The sequence below is a fragment of the Bubalus kerabau genome, chromosome 3, assembly GCF_029407905.1.
Source record: "Bubalus kerabau isolate K-KA32 ecotype Philippines breed swamp buffalo chromosome 3, PCC_UOA_SB_1v2, whole genome shotgun sequence".
Lineage (NCBI taxonomy): Eukaryota > Metazoa > Chordata > Mammalia > Artiodactyla > Bovidae > Bubalus > Bubalus kerabau.
In genome coordinates this window covers 22,445,963-22,458,269 of record NC_073626.1, presented here as the reverse complement: position 1 = coordinate 22,458,269, position 12,307 = coordinate 22,445,963, and the positions used below count along the sequence as shown (strand labels likewise).

General features: G+C 36.5%; 1 protein-coding gene across 1 annotated transcript; it reads left to right on the top strand.

The window, feature by feature from the left end:
• Positions 1 to 10,958: 10,958 nt before the first annotated feature.
• LOC129647469 (putative olfactory receptor 2W6) lies at positions 10,959 to 11,900 on the top strand. The gene has a single exon (XM_055574554.1). The coding sequence runs from the start codon at positions 10,959 to 10,961 to the stop codon at positions 11,898 to 11,900; it is 942 nt and encodes a 313-aa protein (XP_055430529.1).
• The last annotated feature ends 407 nt before the right edge of the window (positions 11,901 to 12,307 follow it).

Genomic DNA, 12,307 nt, shown 5'->3' with positions numbered 1-12,307 from the left:
GGGGCTTTCTATTTTGTTCCATTGATCTATATTTCTGTCTTTGTGCCAGTACCATACTGTCTCGATGACTGTGGCTTTGTAGTAGAGCCTGAAGTCAGGTAGGTTGATTCCTCCAGTTCCATCCTTCTTTCTCAAGATAGTTTTGGCTATTTGAGGTTTTTTGTATTTCCATACAAATTGTGAAATTATTTGTTCTAGCTCTGTGAAGAATACCGTTGGTAGCTTGATAGGGATTGCATTGAATCTATAAATTGCTTTGGGTAGTATACTCATTTTCACTATATTGATTCTTCCGATATGAACATGGTATATTTCTCCATCTGTTAGTGTCCTCTTTGATTTCTTTCACCAGTGTTTTATAGTTTTCTATATATAGGTCTTTAGTTTCTTTAGGTAGATATATTCCTAAGTATTTTATTCTTTCCGTTGCAATGGTGAATGGAATTGTTTCCTTAATTTCTCTTTCTGTTTTCTCATTATTAGTGTATAGGAATGCAAGGGATTTCTGGGTGTTGATTTTGTTCCTGCAACTTTACTATAATCATTGATTAGTTCTAGTAATTTTCTGGTGGAGTCTTTAGGGTTTTCTATGTAGAGGATCATGTCATCTGCAAACAGTGAGAGTTTTACTTCTTCTTTTCCAATTTGGATTCCTTTTATTTCTTTTTCTGCTCTGATTGCTGTGGCCAAAACTTCCAATGTTGAATAGTAATGGTGAAAGTGGGCACCCTTGTCTTCTTCCTGACTTTAGAGGAAATGCTTTCAATTTTTCACCATTGAGGATAATGTTTGCTGTGGGTTTGTCATATATAGCTTTTATTATGTTGAGGTATGTTCCTTCTATTCCTGCTTTCTGGAGAGTTTTTATCATAAATGGATGTTGAATTTTGTCAAAGGCTTTCTCTGCATCTACTGAGATAATCGTATGGTTTTTATTTTTCAATTTGTTAATGTGGTGTATTACATTGATTTGCGGATATTGAAAAATCCTTGCATCCCTGGGATAAAGCCCACTTGGTCATGGTGTATGATCTTTTTAATGTGTTGTTAGATTCTGATTGCTAGAATTTTCTTAAGGATTTTTGCAACTATGTTTTAGTTGTGGCATCTTTGTCAGGTTTTGGTATTAGGGTGATGGTGGTTCTCATAGAATAAGTTTGGAAGTTTACCTTCCTCTGCAATTTTCTGGAAGAGTTTGAGTAGGATAGGTGTTAGCTCTTCTCTAAATTTTTGGTAGAATTCAGCTGTGAAGCCGTCTGGACCTGGGCTTTGGTTTGCTGGAAGATTTCTGATTACAGTTTCAATTTCCGTGCTTGTGATGGGTCTGTTAAGATTTTCTATTTCTTCCTGGTCCAGTTTTGGAAAGCTGTACTTTTCTAAGAATTTGTCCATTCCTTCCACGTTGTCCATTTTATTGGCATATAATTGCTGAGAGTAGTCTCTTATGATTATTTGTATTTCTGTTATCTGTTGTGATCTCTCCATTTTCATTTCTAATTTTATGGATTTGATTTTTCTCCCTTTGTTTCTTGATGAGTCTGGCCAATGGTTTGTCAATTTTATTTATCCTTTCAAAGAACCAGCTTTTGGCTTTGTTGATTTTTGCTATGGTCTCTTTTGTTTCTTTTGCATTTATTTCTGCCCTAATTTTTAAGATTTCTTTCCTTCTACTAACCCTGGGGTTCTTCATTTCTTCCTTTTCTAGTTGCTTTAGGTGTAGAGTTAGGTTATTTATTTGACTTTTTTCTTGTTTCTTGAGGTATGCCTGTATTGCTATGAACTTAGTCCCTTAGGACTGCTCTTACCATGTCCCACAGGTTTTGGGTTGTTGTGTTTTCATTTTCATTCGTTTCTCTGCAAATTTTGATTTCTGTTTTGATTTCTTCTGTGATTTGTTGGTTATTCAGCAGTGTGTTGTTCAGCCTCCATATGTTGAAATTTTTAATAGTTTTTCTTCTGTAATTGAGATCTAATCTTACTGCATTGTGGTCAGAGAAGATGCTTGGAATGATTTCAATTTTTTTGAATTTACCAAGGCTAGATTTATGGCCCAGGTTGTGATCTATCCTGGAGAAGGTTCTGTGTGTGCTTGAGAAAAAGGTGAAATTCATTGTTTTGAGATGAAATGTCCTATAGATATCAATTAGGTATAACTGGTCTATTGTATCTTTTAAAGTTTGTGTTTCCTTGTTAATTTTTTGATTAGTTGATCTATCCATAGGTGTGAGTGGGGTATTAAAGTCTCCCACTATTATTGTGTTATTGTTAATTTCTCCTGTCATACTTGTTAGCGTTTGTCTTACATATTGCGGTTTTCCTATGTTGGGTGCATATATATTTACTATTGTTATATCTTCTTCTTGGATTGATCCTTTGATCATTATGTAGTGGAGAAAAGGGAACCCTCTTACACTGTTGGGGATGCAAACTAGTACAGCCACTATGGAGAACAGTGTGGAAATTCCTTAAAACACTGGAAATAGAACTGCCTTATGATCCAGCAATCCCACTGCTGGGCATACACACTGAGGAAACCAGAAGGGAAAGAGACACATGTACCCCAATGTTCATCACAGCACTGTTTATAATAGCCAGGACATGGAAGTAACCTAGATGTCCACTGGCAGACGAATGGATAAGAAAGCCGTGGTACATATACACAATGGAGTATTACTCAGCCATTAAAAAGAATACATTTGAATCAGTTCTAATGAGGTGGATGAAACTGGAGCCTATTATACAGAGTGAAGTAAGCCAGAAAGAAAAACACCAATACAGTATACTAATGCATATATATGGAATTTAGAAAGATGGTAACAATAACCCTGTATAAGAGACAGCAAAAGAGACACTGATGTATAGAACAGTCTTTTGGACTCTGTGGGAGAGGGAGAGGGTGGGATGAATTGGGAGAATGGTGTTGAAACATGTATAATATCATATATGAAACGAGTCGCCAGTCCATGTTTGATGCATGATACTGGATGCTTGGGGCTGGTACACTGGGACGACCCAGAGGGATGGTACGGGGTGGGAGGAGGGAGGAGGGTTCAGGATGGGGAACACATGTATACCTGTGGCGGATTCATTTTGATATATGGCAAAACCAATACAGTATTGTAAAGTTAAAAAATAAAATAAATTTTTAAAAAAGATATTTTTAAAAAAATAATAAAACTGTAGTAGACGGTAACAAGAATTAATAAATGAAGTTGAATGGTGGCTAGAGGAGAGATGAAAATTAAAAACTGAAGAGTATTTCTATATGAGCAATAAACAATTGAAAATTGAAAGGGTAAAATAATATCAGTTACAATAGCATTTTAAATAGAATAAATTTAAATGAATGACGTACAAGACCTCTACTTTGAAAACTACTAAACATCACTAAGAGAACTCAAAGAAGGCCTAAATAAATATGGAGCTAGACCATGTTCGTGGATTGGAAGACATAATATTGTTATAATGTCAATTTTCCCCAAACTGATCTCCAGATTCAAAACATCTCCAACTAAGTAGGCAGAATAATGGCTCCCCAAGAGAGGTCCTCATTCTATCCCTTTGAACTTGTGAATATATTATGTGATGCAGTAAGAAGAGTTAAAGTTTCAGATGGAATTAAGCCTGCTAATCAGAAACCTTAAAATAGGGAGAGTGTTCTGAATTATACGGATGGACCCAATACAACCAGAAGCATCCTTAAATGAAGAAAAAAGGATGCAGGAGAGTCAATGTGATCAATGTGAGAAAGGCTAGACTGGCCATTCCTAGCATGAAGAGGGGAGGAATCCGTATGCCAATGACCATGGCAGCCCCTAGAAACTGGAAAGTGCAAGAAAATGAATTCTTCCTAGAGCCTCCAGAAAATAATGCAACCTTACCAACACCTTGTGATTTTCTCAGAGATATCCATTTTGGACTTCCAGTCTCCAAAAATGTAAGATAATAAATTCATGTTATTTAAAGCCACCAAGTTTCTGGTAGTTTGGAGCAGAAGCAATAAGAAACCAATAAACCAACGAATTTTTTTTAAAGAAATTCACCAGCTGATTGTAAAACTGACATGGAAATGCAAAAACCTACACTATCCCCAAATCTTCTTAGAAGAACAAAACTGGAGGAATGACATCACCTGATTCCTAGATTTACTATAAAACTGCACCAATCAGGACAGTGCAGTACTGGCCTAAGCATACACAAATAGGTCAATAGAGAGCTCAGAAATGGATGTATAGGGTCAACTGACTTTTCGCAAAGGTGTCAAAATTTAATAAGAAAAAGATAATCTTTCAATGAATGGTGTTGAAATTACTGGATATTCTATGGAAAATACTGAAGTTCAACTTCTACCTCACACCATATAGAAAACTTTAACTTGAAATGAATCCCTGACTAAAAATAAAAGCTAAAATTATAAAGCTTCTAGAATAAAATATAGAGAAATATCTTCATAAGCTTAGAGTAGGTAAAGACTAATCATAAAAGAAAAATTCATGTGTTGAACTTTTTAAAATTAAAGCTTTGTCTCTTCCAAAGACAGCACTAAGGAATCAGAAAAGCAAGCCATAGTCTAAGGTTCCTGCATATTCAGGATGATCTGTGCAATCACCAACAGACAGCACTCCCTTTGTGAAACTCTGGGAGTCCAATGAGAAGTACCAGCACATCACTGGAGCAGAGACAAATACAAGATGGACACACTGATGAGGTTAAGAAGAACAATTTTACTTTACTACCTACCACCTCTCCTCCAAGGTGTCACAGCTCAGTGCCAAAGGAGACTTCCTTAGCCTGTGATTTCTCCACTGGGAGAATGTGAGAGTACCTGAGTGAGCAACCGGCTTCCTTAGCTGTGCAACAAAGACATTGACAAACAAACCAACTTCTTTCTCACCATATTCAGTACGCTGAGATGTGCTGCAAGACCCAGGGAGTGGTGACCGTGAGGAAGGAAGAGCCTGAAAAGCAGCAGCTAGGACTCTTGGCAATGGCACCCCACTCCAGTACTGTTGCCTGGAAAATCCCATGGACAGGGGAGCCTGGTGGGCTGCAGTCTATGGGGTCTCACAGAGTCGGACACGACTGAGCGCCTTCACTTTCACTTTTCACTTCATGCATTGGAGAAGGAAATGGCAACCCACTCCAGTATACTTGCCTGGAGAATCCCAGGGACAGGGGAGCCTGGTAGGCTGCTGTCAATGGGGCTGTACAGAGTCAGACACAACTGAGGTGACATAGCAGCAGTAGCAGGACTCTTGGAGGGCAACAAAAAGATGCAGTTCCTACTAAATGCATTGCAGGCTCCATCAGCAAAAAAAGACAGAGGACAAAAATAAATAAAAGTATGAAAAAGACATTACAACTGCTACCACACAAAATACAAAGGATCAAAAAAGACTACACCAATAAATTGGAATACTTAGAAGAAATGGTTAATTCCTAAAAACTAAAACCTACTAACATTGAATTAGAAAGAAATGGTATCACTGACTCAATGGACATGAGTTTGAGCAGGCTCTGGGAGTGGCTGATAGACAGGGAAGCCTGGCGTGCTGCAGGCCACGGGGTCACAAAGAGTCAGATATGACTGAGCAACTGAACTGAACTGATCTGACTGGTAAAAACTCTAAACAGACCAATTAGTAGAAAAGAGATTAAATCATATATGACAAGCCCACAGCAAACACCATACTCAATAGTACAAGGCTGTAAGCTTTTCCTCTAATATCAAGAGCAAGACAATGATGACCACTCTTGCCACTTCTATTCAATATAGCTGGGAAGTCCTAGAAAAGGAAAAGAAATAAAAAGCATCAAAATCAGAAAGTGAGAAGTAAAAGTGTCTCTGCAGATGACATGATCTTTGATATAGAAAATCCTAAAGACCTAATAAAAAAAACTCCAAGAACTGATAGACAAATTCTGCAAAGTTGCACATGCAAAAAATTTAGACATTCCACACATATGTATGGGAGTGTGTTAATGTATAAATTATATCCTAATGTAAGTATTTGATGAACACAGAATTCAAGACCATGATTCCCCTGGGGGTCAGGCAGGAAGACAAACTGGACAGTGTAAAGCCATATAGCCAGCTCTAAGCTATTAGTAAATTTTCAGCTCTTGAACAGAAGGGCAGGCTGACACATGTTCATGGTATTATCTTTAATTCATTGAAAATTAAACAATGATTATATAGCTCATGAACCTAGAATTTTAATTATTCCATGATATTTTAGTCCTATATCTTATTTCCTATGGGCACAATATCTAGATAATTGCCTGTATTTCTCCAATTTGATATCTTACCTGTTGAATAAACCAAATTTCAATTAAATGTGTTATTTTAATAAATATGGTTTACATTATATTTATAATATTCAATAGTAACCTCAGTGCAATATATAAATTTACCTCTGAAATTAATTTCCATGGAAAAAATCTAAACAGAAAATGGATAGACCGCAAAGTCTTAAGGGAACTTTTCATAAAATTGTTGTTTAGATAAGATTCTGACCATAGTCAAAGATTCGTTAATCACCTCTGTGGGGCACTAGTCCCCAAGGTCTAAATCACATCCACATAGTAGCCTTTAAAATTGCACACAAATATTTCCCTGCTACATCATTACGATTCTTGTAGTATACGCAGACCAACATAGCACTCTTTGTTTAATTAGGCAAAAATCTATCTACAAATGCATTTAACAAAAGTATACACTAAAAGACTACAAATATACTATCAAAAATACATTTAACAAAACCTAATTCTTCAACTCTTCAACCAGTCCAGCATCTAGTTTTTCTCCAACATCCACATTAGATGGAGACCTCTATTTAATCTCAGTTCAGCTTTTGTATTTAAACATGAATGTGATTGTTATGTTATTAATAGTATAAGAAACTGGTGAAAAAAAAAAAAGAAACTGGTGGCTATTCCAATATTTCATAGACTCAGTGACGTGCCAAACAATTTTTTCTAAATTATCAATTAAATGAAGGATCATCAAAGTGCACACAGGAGTACATCTGGACTACTTAAGAGCATGACAACTGTGAATTCTACCCTCATGAAAGTATAATTACCTTCTAATATTTTTTTCTTCTGGTAAGTATTCGATGCTATCTCCAACAGAAGACATGGAGTAGAAAACAGATCCTAGGTAGCACAGATGTTAGATCTCAGTCTAACATGAAAGCAAATATGTGACAGATATGTGAGATAAAAATAAACCCTAATACACTAATTCCCTCTCAGGAATGAAGATTATATTAAATTTCAACAAGAGCAGTTAGTGAATATTTTAACTTAGTAAATGCTCTCTATGCTGAACATCTTACTAAACAGTTTATATGTAATATATCATTTAATTATCCTCACAAACCATTCTATGAAGCAGGTGCTCTGCTGCTGCTGCTGCTGCTAAGTCTCTTGAGTTGTGTCCGACTCTGTGCGACCCCATAGACAGCAGCCCTCCAGGATTCCCCGTCCCTGGGATTCCCCAGGCAAGAACTTTGGAGTGGGTTGCCATTGCCTTCTTCAATAGCAGGTGCTCTAGAATAACTATTCTACAGATGAGGAAACTCAGGCTTAAAGACAATAATTAGCTGCTTCAGCTCACACAGTGAGAAAGTAGCTGAAGGGTGTTCTAATACCATGACAGATGGTCTGAATCTAGAGTCTGGAGTCTTAACTACTTTTACATTGTATTTTTCTGCTTTGGCTTTGTATGGTTACAGCAATGTACCATCTTACTTTACAGTTATAAAAGATCCATTTAATATCTCAACGATGAAATTTTATGTATCTAGTTTTATCTCCATATCATTGTGTACACTCAAGTTATGTTTAAATATGTCTGGTTCATTTGTCTTAGATTTCACTGAAGGAAGTAAAATGTAAAGTTATGCTACATTATTAGAAACTAAAGTTCATACTATGAAAAATGAAAGTGAGTTTTAATTAAAATATAGCATGCTTCTTTTTAACATCTATTTCTATTTCTTCAACTCATGTTCTTTTTTTTATATCATATTGACTTTTAAATTTAAAATGATATCTAAATTTTGAGACTTCAAGGTTTAAACCAAAATATTAAAAAGCATAAGATGAAGTCTTATATTTGGGTTCACAAGATTAAATGACATAAAGTATAATTCTTGACAGCACTTCGAACAAGGGGCCTTATATAATCCAAAGTTTAAATTAAGACTGTAATGTTTTCCACCTGCTAAAACTGGCTAAAATATTTTACAAACATTGTGTAAATCATAGACTGTCACTATTCTCTTCAATAGTGTAGCACACCTGGTGCATTGTGTTTACTTCTAAACTCACTATTCTGAGGCATTTGATAAGCCATGGTGCATCCAATGGATTCCAACCAGAAGAGCATAGTAATTAAAGATCGTTCAGTGACTTATGCACTTGGTCTGGGAACATAAATGTAAGTGTATATTTAACAATAGATTCTAATATTCAAAGAGACTTAAAAGACATATAAAAATTCTTAATGAACAAAATTAAACAATAGAGTCTACAGATGCACATTTGAGTAATTAAACTAGAAAATACAAGGAGGTGGTTACTATAAACATCAAGATAGTGGATACTTTCAAGGACAGAGAAGGGTTATGACTGGAATGAGGCACAAAGAGAAGCTCCCAGGGTGGCTGGCAGCATTCTGTTTCTTGACCTAGGTGTCAGTTACAAAAATATTCACCTTAGCTGACCAAGCTTTTATTTTTCTTTCTATATATATGTTTTATTTTATAATAAAACTACCTTTATAAAGCCATGTCAAATTATTCTGTATTTATTTCCAGAAAAAAGAAAAAGAGCCAGTGCCTGGATATGACAGAGGCATCTTTGAGTTCTACATAAGTAAGTAAGAGACACTGATTAAAGGAAAGAGGCTGCTTCATGTGCAATTGACTTTCCTGTTACTGAATTTATGAAAATAGGAGTGGAAGTGAATCTTCCTGTGGAAGGATTTCCTGTGCAGGATAGAAGGCTGGATTCATGGTGCCCGAGGTTCATTTCAACTCTAAAATTCTGTGGCCTTTTAATTCCCAACACTATCCCAAGCTGAAGTGGTCAAAAAAAGCCAAGTGCATTCTGTAATCAAGTCATTTTGGAAACCAAGTCCTCTCCTCCTTCTGAAGCTTATTGGTTCAATCTGTACACTGTGTTTGAAAGTAATTTTGTGTATATAAATATGCTTGGGCACTTAAAAAATCATGCCAAAAAAAGTATTTAAGTTTTCCAGTTTAGTTATAGACCACATGGTGAATCATCAGCATGAAAGACAAAGGAAATGAGGGATAGATAAACAATGATTTGGGGGTAGGTGAATATAGCTTTTCATTTTTAGAATTAATCGTGAACAAAGGATTTCTGCGTTTCATTGGAAATCTTTCCACAGAAGGCTTCACTTCCAAGTGTCTTAACAAATATTAACCTTCACAATATCCCTTCACATAACATATAGAGAACCTAGTATACAGACAGGTTAAATAAATTGCCCAAGGACACATTGCTTCCAAGTCGTGAAGCTGGAATTTGATCCCAACCCCTCCGAATCAAGAAACTGTGCTCTTAAGCACTATGCTTAACTTAGTCTGACATCTACTCCATAAAAACTGGGCACTCATAATTAAATTTCCATTTTATATTGAGAAAAACTACATCTCTATCTCATACTACTTAGTAATAACAGTTCTCTCTTCATGATTATAATGTGTAATTTCTAACTAAAATGCTTATAACAATGATATACTGTAGGTACTTTATATTTACCTTATCTCACTATATCTGCAACTAATAAGTTGGCCCCAAAGACACTATAAATGTAAAGTATACATTTAGGTCTGAAGTTCATGGTCAAAGATTATATACATTAAAAAATTCATAAATAAAAACTAAAGATACGATACTGTATCTAGTCATAGTAAGACTGATATAATTTTATCCCTTATCTATATTCTTTTAGAGTTGAAATTAGGTGATAGTTTTACCTAGAGTTCCAAAGCAGCCAGAGGATAAACTCATGCAGTTAATAAACACCATGGGGAAAAACAACTCATTGATTGTTTAATAATCTGCTTTTTGATTCAATTAACTGCCTTGTTAATTTTGCTGAATGGCCAGGTAAATAGGAGCTAACACAGATTGCTGCCATGTGTATGTGGGGACCAAAACCTTTTGGAATTAACTCAACTTTTAACTCTGCAACAAATCAATAAGGCTACTTAAATGGTGTAATAACATTCATAAAGGTGTTCAAAGAATTATACAGCCTCTGTACATGTGAATAAAGTTTAATAGTACTAAGGACTTTTATCTGCCATCAAAAATACATGCACAAAAAAAGGGCAGGATAGTAAAGAACATCAAAATTAATACAAGAACAACAGTGTAATGTTAAAGAGGGGGAAAAGAGGAGGAGGGTGCTGGTTGTGATGATAATTATGATTACAACTGAGATGTAGATGTTTGAAAGTGAATATAGAAAGTGATTCTCTTAGCAAAAGTAGAGCTTACCCCAGGAAAATGTCACTTAACTTTCACCATAAATTCAACAGATTTGTAAGAAAAATATTTGTGTGACTCAGTGGTCAAAGCATTCTGGGGAATACCCTAGCAATCCAGTGGTTAGGATCCACGTTTTAACTCTTGGGGTCCCAGGCTCAATCCCTGGTCAAGGAACTAAGATACTGGAATCCACATGGTGTGGCAAATAAAAAAATAAAATAAAACCACTATGGATATAATGAAATAGGTAGAGATTTTGGAAAATGAACACAGCAGATATGTTGAGGTGTTCCAAAATGGGAGAAAGCATGCAAATAAGTGACTTTTGGATATCCATGACAAACTTCAGAGGTTTTTAGTTCTACCTAAGGCTGACACTATTTATTCTTACCATGGTATAGCTTCCTAGTTTTTCAAAAGGAGCAATGGGAACCAGCAATGGAAGTTCCACAACAGACTTCATCCTGCTGGGCTTTTCTGATCGGCCCCAATTGGAACACATCATCTCTGTGGTTGTCTTCATCTTCTATATTATAACACTGGTAGGAAACACAACGATCATTCTTGTATCTTACCTAGACACCCAGCTCCATACGCCCATGTATTTCTTCTTATCCAATTTGTCTTTTGTGGACCTCTGTTACACAACTAGCATTATCCCCCAGATGCTGGTAAATCTATGGGGTCCAAAAAAGTCTATTACATATGGAGGGTGTGTGCTCCAGTTCTTCTTTGCCCTTGACATGGGAGCCACAGAATGTCTTCTCTTGGCTGTAATGGCTTATGACCGCTATGCTGCTGTCTGTCAACCTCTTCACTACACAGTAATAATGCACCCTGAGCTTTGCCAAAAGATGGTGTTGATTGCCTGGTTAGGTGGTCTTGGCAGTGCCTTAACTGTTTGCTCTTTGACTTTGAAGCTGCCAAGATGTGGGCACCGGGAGGTGGATAACTTTTTCTGTGAGATGCCAGCATTGATCAAGATGGCTTGTGTCTATTCAAAAGTAATTGAAGTTGTTGTCTTTGCTTTTGGAGTGGTATTTCTTCTGGTACCTCTGTCACTAATTCTCATCTCATATGGAGTTATCACTCAAGCTGTCATGAGAATCAAGTCAGCAGCAAGGTGCCGAAAGATTCTTAATACATGTGGTTCCCACCTCACAGTAGTATCTCTGTTTTATGGAACAATCATTTATATGTACACGAAGCCACAAACGAGCACCTCACAAAATGGGAAATTCCTTACTCTCTTTTATACCATTGTCACACCCAGTTTTAACCCTCTGATACACACTTTGAGAAACAAAGATGTAAAGAGTGAAATAAAGAGAATATTGTGGATTAAAAAATGGCCAGCAAAGTCATGAATTAGATGGAAAAATCATAGTGTAGAGAGCTAAAGATATAATATTGACCTTGCCCAACAGAAGACGAATCAAATCATTTATTCAGAGTATTTCTTGGGTGTTTACCACAACCAAGAATTGCACTAGGTACTGACTCTGTAAATAAATAGGAAGTAGGGATAAAGGATAGCACCCCACTCCAGTACTTTTGCGTGGAAAATCCCATGGACAGAGGAGTCTAGTAGGCTGCAGTCCATGGGGTCGCGAAGAGTCGGACATGACTGAGCGACTTCACTTTCACTTTTCACTTTCATGTATTGGAGAAGGCAATGGCAACCCACTTCAGTGTTCTTGCCTGGAGAATCCCAGGGACGGGGGAGCCTGGTGGGCTGCCGTCTATGGGGTTGCACAGAGTCAGACACGACAGA